Source organism: Athene cunicularia, assembly GCF_003259725.1.
Source record: "Athene cunicularia isolate RWA chromosome 1 unlocalized genomic scaffold, athCun1 chr1_part1, whole genome shotgun sequence".
Classification (NCBI taxonomy): domain Eukaryota; kingdom Metazoa; phylum Chordata; class Aves; order Strigiformes; family Strigidae; genus Athene; species Athene cunicularia.
The window spans coordinates 88,123,833-88,142,142 of NW_020799091.1; the positions used below are offsets into that span (position 1 = coordinate 88,123,833).

The window sequence follows — 18,310 nt, forward strand, 5'->3', positions numbered from 1 at the left end:
TTTCTGCTTGGTAGTTTTCACTACATGGCTCTTTATTTAATCTGGTTTTAACATTAAAAGTTTATATAATAATAAGGTTCCCCAGAGTATTCATATATAGTTACCCTAGTTGTCTGGAACAACAACTGGGTTTTGTTATGACTGATGTTTATATACAGAAAACTTTTCACTGTTCTTTGATTCATTTGGAATACATCAAAGTATTTACTTTTAATAAAAATGAATATTCTTTCTTATCCACTGTTTGCTGTTTGAGGTTTTTTTGATGGTTTTGTTTGCTTATTTTATCAACTATGAACTGGGCCATGTATTAAGTCCCAGAACGGAAAGCAGATGACGTTGGGATCAATTTCGGGTTTCTTTCAATGTGATGCCCTTCTATTTCAGAAAAAATATTTTGTAAATTACTAAAACTTTGAAGCAAAGGTAGATACATCAACTGTGTTTCGAGTTGGAACATTTTTGTCCACCTTCATAAAGAAATAGATATGCTACATAAAATCATTCTTTCTTTAAGATTAAATCCAACTGATCAGGTATAGTTTTCACTTGGTGATATGCCAGATACAGCATAAATTACATATTCTTGAATTCCTTCTGTTCCTAAGAACCACATTAATCTGATTTTAATTTTGGTTCTATAAATCCCAAAGAGGCCTTTGAAAAAAAAAAAAAAACCAAAACCCAAACCACACACACAAAACAGACTTTAAACTGGAAAAGCAATAATTATATCAAATCTCTAAATATTTTTTAAGGTTGTAAAATGTAGATCTTGTAAAGCAAGAGATAACAAAATTTATCAGTGAGTATACCATAGCAATACCCACCTCATTTGAATCTCATCTGATTTTGGTTTGGGGTCAAAACCAAAACCAACACAGGTCTGTGTAGATACCCAAGTTGTTTTTCAAACACAACACAAGATTTTAAAGTCTCTTAACACTAATTTTCCAGATTTAAAAACTGTTACATCTAAATCAGTCTTAAATCAGACTAGAAGTGATCTGTTAGTCTAAGCCTGATCTGTTACCATCTCTTATTTTATAACAGGAAATAACCAAATATTTCAAGTGTAAGTTAAACCAATTCATTTTCTTCCATCTACTGTGAAAACCTATACTTAGCCTTGACTGTAGACATTCATGGAGCTATTATAATCCACCTTTCAAATTACATCAGCTAACAAAAAAATAGAAAAAAAAAAAAGTCTCCTTATGTTTTACAATAGTCTCCAGTTCTTTCTGATGAAAATTGTTACGATGACTTACAGTATGGCATGTAAAGTGGAAGGAAACATAATGTCTGAAGCTACTAAAATGACTAAAAATTGCTTCTGATCCCTGAGTAGGCTGTGGGGCCCAATTCCCAATGTGCCCTATCTTTTAACACATGAAATCGTTTTCAAAATATCTATGTATCCCAATAGCTTTAAATCAATACGATCAGAAAACCTTCAGTATGTGTAACGTAAAAAAATAGGAAAAAAACCCAAAGGGTTTATTTTACTTGCTTGGAAGGGGAAAATAACTCAGACATTCATATTAGGCTACAAATACTTTAGACCATACTTCTTGTTTACCTTATTTTCACAATCTCTAAGACAACTTTATTTTAAGACGAGAGGAAAAGAAAAATACAGTATTATGAATATTCCCTGAGATCATAAGACCAAATCTTAAGGTCTTGGGAAAAAAAAAAAAAAATCCAACCAACAAACCCAAATAAAAAAGCCAGTTCTACTATCTTTGGAATTCTTAGTTGAAATGCAAGCCAGTTTCTCTTTTCACAGCCTGCAAAAAGTGTGCTATAAGTGAATGTACTTATATTTCTTACTAATTGAATGCAAGATTTTGTCATCCTTGCTCTATATATTTCTCTTGAAAACAACAGTACATGACAGTTGTCTTAAATGACACAAAATGCAATCCAGTTGAAGATTTCTGGTTGTATTTAAAAGATATATGTATATATGTGTATAACATATATTAGGTTTAGGCTACAAGACTGCTTATACAAAAGGTTGTTTAGACATATCGTTGTCTTCAACAACAAAGATGAAAATTTTAAAATGGAAACCAAATTATGAATCATATGATACAATTTATAGGAAGTAGCTAAATTAAACTACATGTCATATTACTTCACCAATTCTACTCCTGGAAAAGAGCAGCTAACCAGCTTAGTTCCAACACTATAGAATCCAGATTTTAGTTGATCATGAAAATAACAAATCAGATTTTCCATTGTATTAGGCAAGGTTTTGTTAGGGGAGGGGGACTTCAGGGGTGGCTTCTGTGAGAAGCTGCTAGAAGCTTCCCCTTATGTCCAGCTGAGCCAATGCCAGCCGGCTCCAAGACAGACCCACACTGCTCAAGGCCGAGCTGATCTGTGATGGTGGTAGTGCCTCCGTGGTAACGTATTTAAGAAGATGGGAAAAACAACCTGTGCAGCAGCAATTGCAACTGGAGAGAGGCATGAGAATACGTGAAAGCAACAACTCTGCAGACACCAAGGTCAGTGAAGAAGGAGGGGGAGAAGGTGCTCCAGGCTTTGGAACAGAGATTCCCCTGCAGCCCATGAAGACCATGGTGAGTCAGGCTGTGTCCCTTGAAGCCCATAGAGGTCAACAGTGGAGCAGATCTCCACCTGCAGCCTCAGGGGGATCCCACAACAGAGCAGTTGGGTGCCTGAAGGAGGCTGTGACCCCGTGGAGAGCCCCGTGCTGGAGCAGAATCCTGGCAGGACCTGTGACTCTGTGGAGAGAGATTCCCACACAGGAGCAGGTTTTCTGTCATGGGGGACTCACGCTGGAGCAGTTCATGAAGAATGGCAGCCTGTGAGAAGGACCCACATCGAATAAGTTCATGAAAGACTCTCTCCCATGGGAGGTACTCCAGGCTGGAGCAGGGGAATAGTGTGAGGAATCCTGTCCCTGATGAGAAGGAGAAGCAGAGACTACGGGTGATGAATTGACCACAACCCCCATTCCCTGTCCCCATGCACTGATGAAGGGGAGGAGGAAGAGAAACCAGGAGTGAAATTGAGCTTGGGAAGAGGGCGGGATTGGAGGGAATTTTAAGAATTGGTCTTGTTTCTCATTATCGTACTCTGATTTGATTGGTAATTAATTACATTAATTTTCCCCAAACCAAGCCTGTTTCACCTGTGACTGTAATTGGTGAGTGATCTCCTTGTCTTTATCTCGACCCACAAGCTTTTCATTATATTTTCATTTCCCCAATCAGCTGAGGAAGGTAGTGATGGAGCGGCTTTGGTGGATACCTGGCATCCAGACAGGGTCAACCCACTACATTTATCTAATGTTCCACACCACATAAGAAACAAATCATGCTTTTGAATATACAGGTATTCCCTACTTCTTCAGCTTCAGAAAAAAAGAAGCATTTCTACAGATCAACAGGTAAAAGAAAAATATTTATTCTCCTTCAAGATGGCTTCCTTAATTCTCCCCTGTTCACTCCCAGTAGATATTCAACTTCTTTATTGGTGTAAGGACTTGTGTGTTTTTCCTGTTTGAATAACAAGCTAGAAAAGGGATACATCAAAACCTTGTAGACTCCCAGGCACAGAAGAGGTAGATTTTAAAATTTTATATCATCCTGTGCTTAAGAGCAGAAGCTCTTCTACCATAATGTGGACAACCTTACTGACTTGGAACTCAAAGATCTTTTAATCATCCTCTCAGAAATTCAAAGATTCAGTGGCAAATAAAATGTATGTACTTCCAGACGGAAACATTATTAAGGAGGGCAATTTTTGAGAATAAGTTTCTGTTCCCCAGTAGACTGGAATAGGAAGAATCTCTTCAAGTGTACCTTGGCAGCATGAGTCTTTAGTTGTCTTTGCAGCGATGTGGAAGCCCTAGGATGTCCATCCATCTCCTTAGAGCAGAAAATAAGACAGAAATACCAAATGGGAAGCCTGAGCATAACCCCATTCAGGTCTGTCCTACGTTAATTACTGATGGAAGTTTCACAGTTCTGTTATTTAGTAAGGTTATAATTTAGTTAACCCTCCCCGTTACATAGTTAATAACGAGTGACAAAAAAGACCCACTACAAAGTATAGAAATATGGATATATCACACACATATATTATCCTATTACCAGTAGGTATTTCAGTATATCTTTGTTTATAATTACATATTCACATTATTTTCTAGTTAGACTGAAAATAATGGTCAGCAAAACCAGCTGACCTTCAAATTAAGCTTTATACTAACAAAATCTCCAGAAAAATAATTAGTTTTAAACATTACTCAACAGGACTGGAAGGCTAAAGGCATATAAACTTTAATACAATTTGGTCTAAAATAAATTTTTTAAGGGAAGGTCATCAGCATTGCTTCACTTTTGTGCTACATCTTCATTCTTATATGCTTAGCATGTCTGGGAAACAGCAATTTATCTTTCAATTGCTAGTAAATCTGACTTTTAAAATATTAATTAGTGGTAGCTGCTAGCAACACTCACATAAAAAGGAATGAAACCTATATATATTTGTTTCTTAGAGCTTGTGACAGTCACATGTCCATCCTATCCACATATACTTCAACCATATACATCAAACTTAATTTTGCTATATGTGAGGACATTTGTCACTTAACTGATAACATGAATGTGGACTACACCTAATTAGCAATCTATGGCAAATTGTCATAGGTAATTTAGCATAACATAACACTTTATTACATTTAAGGGAATAGGGTCAATTTAGTTGAAAGCAAATTCAGGAAGAGATCAACATTTTGATCCCCAAAATGCTGGGTATGCTATTCTAATTTCAAATTGAAAGCATGGAAATGAAACTGTAGCATTCATTTTTCAAGATCTTTTCCTCTCCATCCCACAAATAACAATGGTAGCAGCTGTAGTAGTTTCAGCTGTGAACTCAAACTAAATTGCATTGATATGCTGGAAATTTGATGTCGTCATTGGTAATCTATGAATAATTGCTACTCAAGGCAAGTTACAATACATGAACTATAACCTTCTTATGACTTTGTCTTTCTGCACTTTCTGGGCCCATCTGCTTTTCTCTACACTTGATCAACCAAGCTAAGGCAACCTATACTTTTCCTGGTGGTACAGAAAATGTTTACAAATTATAGCCATGTCAGCCCACTCCAATTTTTTTTTTCTTTGTCCATACAGCACAACAAATTGATTTGCTGTGGCAGTAAACAGCAAAATAGTCTCTTCAGTGTCTAGTCATTAGTTCCAATACTAGCAGACATATTAAAAGGGAGCAAAACAAAATGTCTCCATCAGGCACTTATAATAACCTTCATAATACATACAGTAGATGTTGTGAAGACTAAGGTGGATAAATGAGAAGAATGCTGATTTTGGCATCCAGCTTACTTCCACATAATCTAGCTCATCCCTCTTGGCTGACACCAGAACAAAAATAATATTAAAGAGTAATAAACTCCTTCCAGCAAACCTCTGATTCCATGGTTCGCTGGTCTCAGACCTAATCTATCAATCCATTTACTGCACAGTAAAAGGTAAGAAACCCATTACAGATCTGTTATATGCCCTGGCAGGTGGTATATGACAAGAACTGAATTCATCACAAACTCCAGTGCCTAGTACCCCTTTTGTATGCTTTGAAGCACTAGGTGGTTAGCTTACTTGGCTATCACAGCAGAAGATACTTTGAGCTTTGAAAATAAATGAAAAATTCTTGATGTGAAGGCATAAAAATGGTTATAAAACACTTCATTTTTCATACTATTAAAGACTTCACAAGATATTCTTATTTTCATTTTTACAAGAAATACTGGCTTTGGAGAGGGTACAATAAGTAAAACCAGGCTAGAATTTAAAAGTCATGCTTTCAAATGTGGGCTTTAATCTTCATTCTCTGCTTAAACTATGTCTGAGTAGCAGACTATTAGAATCACTATTCAATAAAGGTGTCTAAAGAAATGTCATTTTAAAATTATTACTATCCAAAGGAAGAAAAACTCTTCAAACATCTATTCTCAAGGTCATCGGCGCATGATATAAACACCTGAAAATAAAGACAATACCAAAGCAAAAGCAAAGAAGCTTCTTTTATGTGACTGCAATTCCTTTCATATCCAATATTTTTCTCAGCTTATTTCCATTGCTGTAGGGCAACAGTTTCTGTGACTGTGAAGAAGGTTTGAACATGACTTATTTCAAATATGTCACCTTGAAGGTTAAGACTCACAGGTGTTGTCCTCCATTCCCCTGCTTGGCAGATCAAGGCAAAACAAAAATTTGTCATAACCTTAGGAGATATTTGGCTACATTCTCAGTTGGTGTAAATTCTCACAGCTTCTCTCAAGTAAACAGAAATACTCTAGCATACACCAGATAAGGGCCTACCTTACATTATTTATGTAACTGTCACGTATGTTCTGTATTTTGAAAATAATACCATCCTGCAATATGAGATAATCAGAAATGGTAGATTGTTACATGTTCATTTGTAAGAGTGATGCCAGAAAACAAAGCAAACAGCTAGAAACAAAGGATTAAAGTATAAGGATACACTCTTAGAAAGGGATGAAGAGACAGAAAAGCCCCAGAGAAATCTCTGTGTGATGATGTTTGTCCACTGTGCTTTGAGGAACACAAAAAAATATATCCTCATCAAAACAACTGACTACAGAACCATCCTCAGGTGACCTACAGAAGTTCACCTGATATAAAAGTGCCAGAGCTGTAAGCTTTAGCTCACAGTAAAAATCTGTGGGGGTTTTCTCAGTGCTTACAGATCTATAACTGAAGGAAGACTACGTATGTCCCTTTGTCAGGACTGCAGACTTTCTTTCCATGATTTCTAATTTTATTACAGACCCTTGAGTTTCAGAGGAGAAATGAAAAAATTAATTGAGGCTTTCTACACAAATTGTGAGTAAAAGGAAAATTTATGTAAACAAACAATAAATATTTTCCCCTTCAGTTTCATTGGAAAGATCCAGTGACAGAAAGTCAAAATGAGCGTCTAACTCTTTCTATTTATTTATTTTTTTTTTAATCTGTCAAGATCATATGGTAAATAGAAAACCTTCAAGAAAGAGAACACCTTCAGAGAACATGTATGGATTCGAGTCTTGTAATTTTCAAACTCAGTTTCTGTTCATTAAAATAAATGTACTGCATTTTTCAGATTCTCTAGATTCAGCTACAAGGGTCAGGGAGAACAACTCAGTTTTAAACTTCTCCATAGGAAGATAACTGAAATTAAACTAATATAGTGAAGTAATGATTTCAAATGGAAGTTAACTTTTCTGATTTTAGTGAATCGTTTAGGAGTAAATGGAAGCTTTAGAGAGTGGCAAATTCCAAGCCTAATATCTTGCCAGAAACATTAGCTAGATCTAGGAGACGTAAACCTGTAAAGAGAACGATTCACTAAACAGTTGCTTTGTTCCCCATTTTTCACCCAGACCTAACTACTTTCAACAGCATTCATAGTTGCCCTGACTGTGACAAGTAGCCTGGAACATTTCTGCATCAGCAAGCAAAAAGTGAAAATGCAAAGGGTTTAGGTATATGACTAATCAGTAAAAGTTTGCACTCAGAGACAAATTACAGATTTCATTAAAATGTATTTGTATAATTTTAGTAAAAGTAAAAATATTTTTTGAAAACTAATGTTGCCTTTTTAATACTACAGCTCAGATATTCAAATTCTGGTGCCTAAAATGCAGCTATGTAGATGCTTACTCCAGCTAGTAAATTACACTATTTTGAAGTGTTCTGAATTCTTCTATATACATTGATTTCAGAAAGCCATCTGTAGAGAACGAGATACTTCTATCCAAGAACCCAAATAATGATTTATGTGTCCAACTTGGAGTTTGTGAATGTGATCAATATTTATTATCCACTTCTTCTTGAGCCATTAGCTAACATTCTGAAACTTGCCAGATTGTTTCTGTTAGGAAGAAACTGAGAGTCTCACATCAAATAAGTTCCTGTTTATTACCCAGGTCTCTGCTTGAAATTCAGTATTTTTCACATATATGGTAACAAAAAAAACCCCAGGATTCTTGACCAGAATCTTTAGCTTGTCTTTTCAGTACAGTACTCAGAAGATTTTCTCACCTTTTTTTCCCCTCGAACTAAATATAATGAATCCCTCTTTCTTTTTTCCCCAGCATTCTGGTAACTTTAACTAATAGATACCACGGGTTAATTTCTCAGATTTTGATTTTGCTATCAGTTTCAGTGGAAATCCTTCAGCTGATTCCACATTGACCATTTCTGACCAGGCTAATCCATACCTTAAGTGGTTGTCCTCTGGACAACACTTTCTACCATTTCTGCTACGTGAGAAGCAGAAGTTACATGGGAGCACTCAAATTATCTACCTCTCTACCAGATTTGCTATTCATTGTCATCAGTTTCCAACACAAAAATATGCTACTTCTACAATAAAATACAACAAAATCCTCCCTTAATTCTCCCCATAAGTATGGAGATTCCAGAAAGCAAAATGAGTGGTACTTTGCCACACAGAAACCAGAACTCAAAACTCAAGGTTGAAAGAAGCATGGCAGAACATGAAACAGTGGCTGCAGCTTCCACCTTGGGGTTAGGGAGAGGAGAGAACTGTGAAGTGTTTCCATATGACAATCAGTCATATTCTACTGCCTCTCACACACCTGAGTCGCAAAAGCTGGAATATTTGTTGTACTCTGAAAACAACCAGGCTACAAAGATGATGCTCTGCATTCCACCCTTGAGCAGCAGACCTGTAATTTAGGGAGTATATTTGGATGCAACATCATCACGTCAGGCACTAATGGTCTTGGTTTGCCATCATTGTTTCTCACAGCAGTATACAGTACACATTTTTCTTCCTCAGGTTCATTATGTATACAAATATCTCTTAATACACCTACCAGAAAATATACAATGCAAATATTTGCTGCAGATTAAAATTTCATACCACAGTTATATCAATAATATGTCTAACCTTTAACAAGCGATGGTTAGCCTCCTTCAGTGTACTCTCAAGCTTATGCTTTTTGTCTGGGTTCAGTGATGCACTTCCAAGTGCTATTTCTCCAGTTTCATTTAATTGTTTCAGTATTCCCCTGTGTGGTGGCAGCTCTTCAACTCTTAACTGGAACAGACAAATACAGCAGTTAAGATGAACTGTGGTAGAATTTTCAGCTCTCTTATCTTCACCCTTATCGATTTGTGTATCAGCTAAAGGAATAAACTCAATTCAAGACAAAATAACTCTTGCTTTCTGAATGTAGAAGGCCAATATCCCTCAAAAGAGTCTATATTAGTGGATCAAGCCTAAAAAGAGTCCAGAAAGCCAAAATATGGAGCTTCTCCGGATATTAATCACTGTTACATGATAAATTCCACTTCTGGACATGTATATGGATTTTAATAATCCTTTAATATGGTAAAGAGCAAGCAATTTGGAGAAGGGTTTTAACATGCTCCATGCTGTTAACACAGTCATCCAGATGGTATGTGGTAAAAAGCCCTCCCATCTAACCTCATAATTAAGACCATGTATATCCATAAAAAACCACAAACCACCAAGTAAAGCCAAAGGATGCAACCACTTGTCCAACAAGTATGCAGTTACTGCAAATTTATATGGTCAGAGTAACTTGATATATCAAGTAAGGATAATGTAATTAAAAGACATAGTTCTTCAAGCATTTTTAAAAATTTTATTAACCTAAGCAGGTAGGTATGAAATGAGCCATGCAGCAAGCCAATGCATTAATATTTGATGCGGAAGGAAGGAAGGATGCGGAAGGAAGGAAGGATGCGGAAGGAAGGAAGGATGCGGAAGGAAGGAAGGAAGGATGAGGAAGGAAGGAAGGAAGGAAGGAAGGAAGGAAGGAAGGAAGGAAGGAAGGAAGGAAGGAAGGAAGGAAGGAAGGAAGGAAGGAAGGAAGGAAGGAAGGAAGGAAGGAAGGAAGGAAGGAAGGAAGGAAGGAAGGAAGGAAGGAAGGAAGGAAGGAAGGAAGGAAGGAAGGAAGGAAGGAAGGAAGGAAGGAAGGAAGGAAGGAAGGAAGGAAGGAAGGAAGGAAGGAAGGAAGGAAGGAAGGAAGGAAGGAAGGAAGGAAGGAAGGAAGGAAGGAAGGAAGGAAGGAAGGAAGGAAGGAAGGAAGGAAGGAAGGAAGGAAGGAAGGAAGGAAGGAAGGAAGGAAGGAAGGAAGGAAGGAAGGAAGGAAGGAAGGAAGGAAGGAAGGAAGGAAGGAAGGAAGGAAGGAAGGAAGGAAGGAAGGAAGGAAGGAAGGAAGGAAGGAAGGAAGGAAGGAAGGAAGGAAGGAAGGAAGGAAGGAAGGAAGGAAGGAAGGAAGGAAGGAAGGAAGGAAGGAAGGAAGGAAGGAAGGAAGGAAGGAAGGAAGGAAGGAAGGAAGGAAGGAAGGAAGGAAGGAAGGAAGGAAGGAAGGAAGGAAGGAAGGAAGGAAGGAAGGAAGGAAGGAAGGAAGGAAGGAAGGAAGGAAGGAAGGAAGGAAGGAAGGAAGGAAGGAAGGAAGGAAGGAAGGAAGGAAGGAAGGAAGGAAGGAAGGAAGGAAGGAAGGAAGGAAGGAAGGAAGGAAGGAAGGAAGGAAGGAAGGAAGGAAGGAAGGAAGGAAGGAAGGAAGGAAGGAAGGAAGGAAGGAAGGAAGGAAGGAAGGAAGGAAGGAAGGAAGGAAGGAAGGAAGGAAGGAAGGAAGGAAGGAAGGAAGGAAGGAAGGAAGGAAGGAAGGAAGGAAGGAAGGAAGGAAGGAAGGAAGGAAGGAAGGAAGGAAGGAAGGAAGGAAGGAAGGAAGGAAGGAAGGAAGGAAGGAAGGAAGGAAGGAAGGAAGGAAGGAAGGAAGGAAGGAAGGAAGGAAGGAAGGAAGGAAGGAGGGATGCGGAAGGAAGGAGGGATGCGGAAGGAAGGAGGGATGCGGAAGGAAGGAGGGATGCGGAAGGAAGGAGGGATGCGGAAGGAAGGAGGGATGCGGAAGGAAGGAGGGATGCGGAAGGAAGGAGGGATGCGGAAGGAAGGAGGGAAGGAAGGATGCGGAAGGAAGGATGCGGAAGGAAGGATGCGGAAGGAAGGATGCGGAAGGAAGGATGCGGAAGGAAGGATGCGGAAGGAAGGATGCGGAAGGAAGGATGCGGAAGGAAGGATGCGGAAGGAAGGATGCGGAAGGAAGGATGCGGAAGGAAGGATGCGGAAGGAAGGATGCGGAAGGAAGGATGCGGAAGGAAGGATGCGGAAGGAAGGATGCGGAAGGAAGGATGCGGAAGGAAGGATGCGGAAGGAAGGATGCGGAAGGAAGGATGCGGAAGGAAGGATGCGGAAGGAAGGATGCGGAAGGAAGGATGCGGAAGGAAGGATGCGGAAGGAAGGATGCGGAAGGAAGGATGCGGAAGGAAGGATGCGGAAGGAAGGATGCGGAAGGAAGGATGCGGAAGGAAGGATGCGGAAGGAAGGATGCGGAAGGAAGGATGCGGAAGGAAGGATGCGGAAGGAAGGATGCGGAAGGAAGGATGCGGAAGGAAGGATGCGGAAGGAAGGATGCGGAAGGAAGGATGCGGAAGGAAGGATGCGGAAGGAAGGATGCGGAAGGAAGGATGCGGAAGGAAGGATGCGGAAGGAAGGATGCGGAAGGAAGGATGCGGAAGGAAGGATGCGGAAGGAAGGATGCGGAAGGAAGGATGCGGAAGGAAGGATGCGGAAGGAAGGATGCGGAAGGAAGGATGCGGAAGGATGGATGCGGAAGGATGGATGCGGAAGGAAGGAGGGAAGGATGGATGCGGAAGGAAGGAGGGAAGGATGGATGCGGAAGGAAGGAGGGAAGGATGCGGAAGGAAGGAGGGAAGGATGCGGAAGGATGGGAAGGAACTCTTATGAATTTCCTTCAAATTCTTAAATGTTCTATTCCATCACTTGCTGAATTTGTTCAAATTGGATTGGCTTAAAAGGATAGCTAGTCCTTATCCTCAAAATAAGGAAACCTTTAGGCAAGTATTCCATAAGTAATTGCATTTTCCAACCACAGTTTAATTTATTATTGTGGAAGTTATTAAACATAGTCTTTCTATTGGACACATATCAGAAACTAGAGCAACTTCTATTGGATATAGGTATTAGAGCTTTTAGACTATGATACTGCTAACACCTTCATGAAAAATTCAGCCTCTAAAAAACAAACATGTAATGTTCTGTTGGTTTTTTTTAAAAAGTCACCTAGAAGTTCAGTCTAGAAAATGTTCAGTGATACTTTAACCAGTTGACATTTATAATTATGTATCCAATTCTAGATATTCTGAAATTCTGAATACCATTTAATAAGTGAGAAGTTATGCGATTAACAAGAAGACACCTATAGAGAAATGTTTTACAGATAAAACAGTCAAATTCTGAATTAAGAATAAGGATGAAAAGGATAATGATTAATTACCTAGTGACAGGATAGGTATTTTCCTTTCAATACATTTTCCATTACTTTTTTGATTTTAGTATGGTCAGTATATTTTTGTATCTGGGTTTTGAACTTTTACTGTTTTATCTAAATAAGATAAATGAATTCTCTGTTTGATGGCAGAAGCCTTCTCTAAAAATAGCATTTAATTTTCTTCAATGTAGAACTGATAAAGTAAGAAAACATTAAGAATAAAACTCACAATACCTTTACTTTGCTAAGGCAGTCTCTTAACTGGTCTTCATTCCTTGGCTCAAGGGGAATAGCAATAACACTGTCTGCTTCCTCTAACCATAAAATCAACTTGTTCAAGTCCTCTTGAAATTCTGATAAAATATTCTTTTCTTCCTCTAGCCTGTAATAAAACCATGAAATTAATGTTTCTATACATTTATTTTTATGATGAAGTGCTTATCCATACTAAAAGAAAGACTAGGGAAAATAATCTTACAATTATAATAATTATTTTTGAAAGTATGACATAATTTTTTTCATATCAAAATTATCAGACCAGCACCCTTTTTACATATCGTTAAATGTATTTTAAAAGAAAAAGAGAAGTCATAATTTGCTATGTCACTAAATTCAGCTTCTAGATTACATATGACAGGGAGAAAACAAGAACACCAGAACTAGAACTGTTAATAATTCAGATCAGATATTTATGTGAACTAACAGCAGGGAATCCCACTGTCAGAAACTAAGAATTCTAGCACCACATTTTACAAACTGAACCTGTAAGTTTGATACTTAAACCCATTTGGACACATTGTACAGACAGGTATTTTGGTGACAGTGCCACAATACTTTGTGTAAAGTATTCCAGTCAAGATTCACAGAATGTAGGTAAGATTTGTAGTCAATAAGAAGGAATAGTATAGGATTTATTTCACCTAACTTTAGATGTCTACTTTGTCTACGTCTACAACTCAGCTGTTGATTTCTCACCCAGACTCTCTTCATCGACTGCCAATTGGCATTTCTAGAGTGTGATACACAGATTCATCTTAGATTATTACAACAGGAAGAGATCATTTCTGCCATACAACCTTCTCTTTTATTAATTAAAGAAAATCCAGATGATAAGCTAAAACATAAACATTGCAGTTATCTAAAGACAGATAAGACTATTTCACCATGACTGCATAAACATATAGAGATTGGAACTTCTGTGCCTAAGCTTCTGAAGTTAGAGACATGCATGAGAAAAATTCCAAGGGCAGCAGGGAAGAGCACTGGAAGAATGTGAGCCCTTTGAGATTAACATTATGGATGGATGTCTACTGAAGAAGAAAAAACATGTTTTATGTAAATCACTCCTAATTTATGCTCCAACCTTATTCATAACACTGAGGTTACACTGAGTCTTACCTGTATGGAAAGATTAATTATTATTAATAAAATTACACAATGGTCTATGACATAATAGATTTTTGTTGATGCTGATATTTTATTAAGGTTACTTGAGACTAAAGCAAAAAGGTGCAAAACCAGATTTGGTTGGATTTTTTTAATTATTGTTATTGCCAAGATCCAACTGAGTCCGAGAGGTTAGGTCATTTATTACACATAATAAGGGTTGTAGTAGTATTTTAAGAATATAACTCAAATTACAGTGGAGAATCAAGGTCAGTACTATTAATATATTATTTCTGAATGCAAAAAATTATTAAAGCACATTGAAAATGTTTTTTTAACTCTCTCTGGTCTCCCATACTTGCCATGATGCATTGATGTTTCCAAATAATTATAAATAAGTAGCTCACACTTTCAAGGTTTTTACTTTACAGCACAGTTTGAAGTTGTTCTCTGTTAATTTCTAAAGTATGAAGCATTGTTTCTTTGTTTACCTTCATGTTTAATGTTTTTGTAGAATTTATTTAAGCATGTGGTAGTGATAATAACGAATAGGTTATTTAAAACTCTCCATATGCAATTAAACAGTTGATATTTTATTTCCTGAGTCAATTCAATACATTTAGATAAGAAAAAAAAAGCACTAAATTCTTGAAAGGCTGGTTGTGAATTATAAATATTCTTTATACATTTTCAAGGAAATGAATTTGCAGTCAAGAGCAAAGGTGGGCACAGCTGTGGAAAACAACGTTAATTCATAGGTCAAGAAAAGGAGTTTGGGAGACAACATATTTTTCCCTAGTTCTCACCATGATTTGAAACCTGACTGGAAAGCCAGCTGCCCACAAGTGGCCACAATAACATTGCCATTAAGTACCTTTCACACACTTTGGGGGGGTGGGGGTGGTTTTCATTCATGTACACTGTACTTCACAAAAAAAAAACCAAAACAACTCAGCAATCTATATTTCACAGTTCTACTGCAAGTGGATCTGAATTAAATGGTACTCCCAGACCAAAGAAATCCAGAAGTAAAATTTTCACACATGACTTCGAGCACAGATTTCCAAGGCTCAGAAGAGGTCCTTATGCAGAATTAGATCACTGAGAAAAATAGAGACTAATTAAAACCAGCCTGGTAGAAAAGTCCAAGAGATTTAAAAATATTTCGGAAAGTAATATTTGAAAAATATCAAACCACTTACTACTTTCAATTACTACCACACATCTAACCGTTTGAAGGATGAATGTTTGAAGGAAGTTAAGATTTCACAACAGAATAAACTGTCCCTCAGGAACTGTGACCACATTGTGACAGTAGTTCATGCAGTATGGACAGCCAGCCACTACCTCATGGGATTAGTACCAGATGGGGCAGCAGCTCTTTCCAGCTGGAGAAAGACACAGATACTGTGCATTTCCTCCTTTCTTCAAACTGTATCTTCCCCTGATTTGAGCTACTTAGGTAAACTTTTTTTTTTTTTTTTTTTTACCAATAGGTTTAGGGTTTTGAAATAGAAAAAATTAAGCAGTAAAGATTTACATTTCTTTATATTGCCAAAGACTTGCACTGATATGAGTGGACTTTGGAAAACAACATGCACTATGTCCTTTTTTCCTGTGGCAAAAAATTCTTGCCAATATTTCTAGGTGCTTTCAAAAGACAACATTGCAACATTTAAACACACTGTTGTCTTCAAGAACAGCTCCTTTTTATGATTTCACATGCTGTAACTGCAGAATAGAAAATACCTGTTTCAAAATTAAATATATGGTGTTATTGTAAAAATAAAAAAGCAATAATAAATGTTGATTGATAACATCATATATTTAATTATATTGACTTTTTAAATTACAATATATTAGAAAGAATAATTATTTTAACAACTAGGTAACTGAATTTAACCCACTTTAATTTTTGGCCACAGCCTTTTAGCCAATGGCAGCTTATTTTTCACAAAGGTAACACTGATTTGCTCTCGGGAGAGTAGAAGAGGAAAGCCTGCTAGATGAAGATTCTTACCAGTTAAGTAATCAGCTCAATTTATTGGCTGGTGGATTGAGTTAAACGACCAAGAAGTCAAAGAGGACCAACGAAGGTAAGATTTCATGATCCAAAACACAAAACCCACACTTACTTATAGAGTTAAAATTCAGAGTGATCTATAGGAAAGGTAATAATTGCAATTCCTTTAGAAAATAGGAATTTAGTGCTATTAAATAGCATAAACTGTTTAGTTAAGAAATCTACTGCAGAATGGGAATTGTTGATACTGTAAAGCCATAAGTAAAGCTGATGCAATTGTTGTTACATCATGTAATTTTTATGTTTCAGAAGTGCTTCAAAGCTGGAAAATATTGCATCAGAGACCTCTATCAAAATGGTTCCTAATTAAAAAGTTGATGATTTCTGTAGATGGTAAAGGCAGTAGGAACATGACAGTCACTCCCAGCATGTTTTGTACCGGCATCAGTAAAAATCATCTGACAACCTCTCTACTGGATGTCCAATAACAATTTTCATTCTATAAATGACTCACCTCTTACCAAAGAGAAAGCATATGTTCAAAACACAGAAGTCAATATTCTTAACTACGCTTAGAGCATGAAAATACTATTTTAAAAAATAAATTAATTATATTAACTGAAATGCTTGACAAATTTCTGCTGCTCTGAACAGGCTCTGCATAAGAGCTCTAGATCAAGGCACTGCTTAAGATCCAGAATGGAATTCTAAATCAGCAAACAGATTTATTTGCTTCCATTTTTAACACAGTATATTCTAATATTTACTAGACATATGAGCCTACTACTGCTCTTTTTTTGAGCTGATAAACAAATTGCTCCATAGTAACTGCCTAGAAATTAAACAAACACAAGCCACTGTTGCCAAATTGTTCTTTAGAGAAAAAAAGAGATATTTACTGAAAAGTCCTACAAAACTATTTATGTATTTATATATGTATATACACACACACATGCATATATAAACATAAATACAGATATACATATAGATGCACACATATACTTACATTTATACAAGCAAATACATTGAAAAAAAAAAGAGAATACCATAAATAGCAAAAGAAGCCAATTAACAGCTCTACTTTCCTGGTTTTGTATTACATCTTATGGAAACCTACATGACTGTTTTCAGCAACTGTTGCTTCTCATGGGTTTCTGGAAATGAAACCTTATCAATGAAAAGCCCTGATGCTGCTGGATTCTAGTATTTCTTATGCTTATATACTACAGCTCTAAAACTCTTATGGAGTAATGTTACTCAGCCAGAAATTCTGGACCTTCCTGATGCGTACAGACTTAACCATTTTAGTTGTACAGGACATGCAGAGGAGGACCAATTTTACAGCATTACATTTATTACAGTGTTCTTCATGAAGAAGTGTATATATACTTGAGAGGTCAAATGCTCTTCTTAAGCCAAAACAGATTATCTAAACCCAGCTAATAAAAAAATTTATTTTGGTGAAACTGAGGTAGATGCTGAGATCTATAGGACTGCAACTGTAAAAATGAAGAAAATCTAGCTCCCTGTAATCTTAAATGCAGAAGCACAACTTCAAATCTTTCTGAGGCAGTGTCCCCCTCTGCCCTGATTATGTGGAAGTCTGGGAATCAGTCAACCAGAGCGATGTTGTGAACCACACAATAAAACCTCTTTCCTCAATCTGACCAGATTCCCCAGAATCTAATATCTCAGCAACAGCTTTATTTTTCTGGTCTCCTATCACTTCTCTCCATTTGTAAAGCACATAGCTCAGTGGAGGCATTACGTGATGGTACCCTAATGATAAGGCTGAGAAAAATAAAACTTTAAATATATTTATTCTGGCAAAGAGAAGGCATAGCATTCAACTTGATGCACCTGAGAGCAAAATTATTGAGCTGTATAGTATTTTGAATGAGAAATCAAAGAGATTTCTTGTCTCCTAGCAGGGACAGCAATTGGCAAGATTCCTTTTTCACTTTAAGTACACTGACAGTTTTATCACCCCTATGAATTCAACCGCAACCCTTAAAACATTTAAAATTTTCCTAGTCATGAAGGAAAGATTTTTACTTTGATGACTAATTCAAAAGTTGAGCAGTAGGATTATTTTATTATCTGAGCAATGTAGGATATTTTCAACCAAAGATTTTCCAGGATTTTTTTTTAGAGGTATTTACTTTGCACATATGTGTGCACAGAAGGGTTTCAGATTTCAGAGAGAAAAAAAAGTGCAATAAAGATCTACTTCCTTGTCCTAGTCAGGGACAGTATGTAGTATAGTAATGAAAAGGTCCATTGCAATTAACAGAAGCTGCAGGTGCACTTCATAATTTACTTTACAATTTGTTCTTGGCCTGCTAGAAGATTACTTCTATTATAAATAACATCCTGCATGACATGTATTGTATTATGCAAGCCACAAAAATAAAGCCCTGTCTATATTAGCTGAACCAGTTAATCAAATAAAAAGTTTTAACTCAATGACTGATTATACCTTC

General features: G+C 37.1%; 1 protein-coding gene across 13 annotated transcripts in view; it reads right to left on the reverse strand.

Annotated features, from left to right (window-relative positions):
* DMD (dystrophin) overlaps positions 1-18,310 on the reverse strand; it is a 1,208,820-nt gene that overhangs the window by 411,276 nt on the left and 779,234 nt on the right. For all 13 annotated transcript variants that reach the window (XM_026858158.1, XM_026858211.1, XM_026858140.1 and 10 more), the window contains 2 exons: positions 12,653-12,800; positions 8,986-9,135 (listed from right to left, as the gene is read on the reverse strand). In XM_026858158.1, the coding sequence (XP_026713959.1) occupies positions 8,986-9,135; positions 12,653-12,800 (298 nt within the window). The remainder of the gene's footprint in view (positions 1-8,985; positions 9,136-12,652; positions 12,801-18,310) is intronic.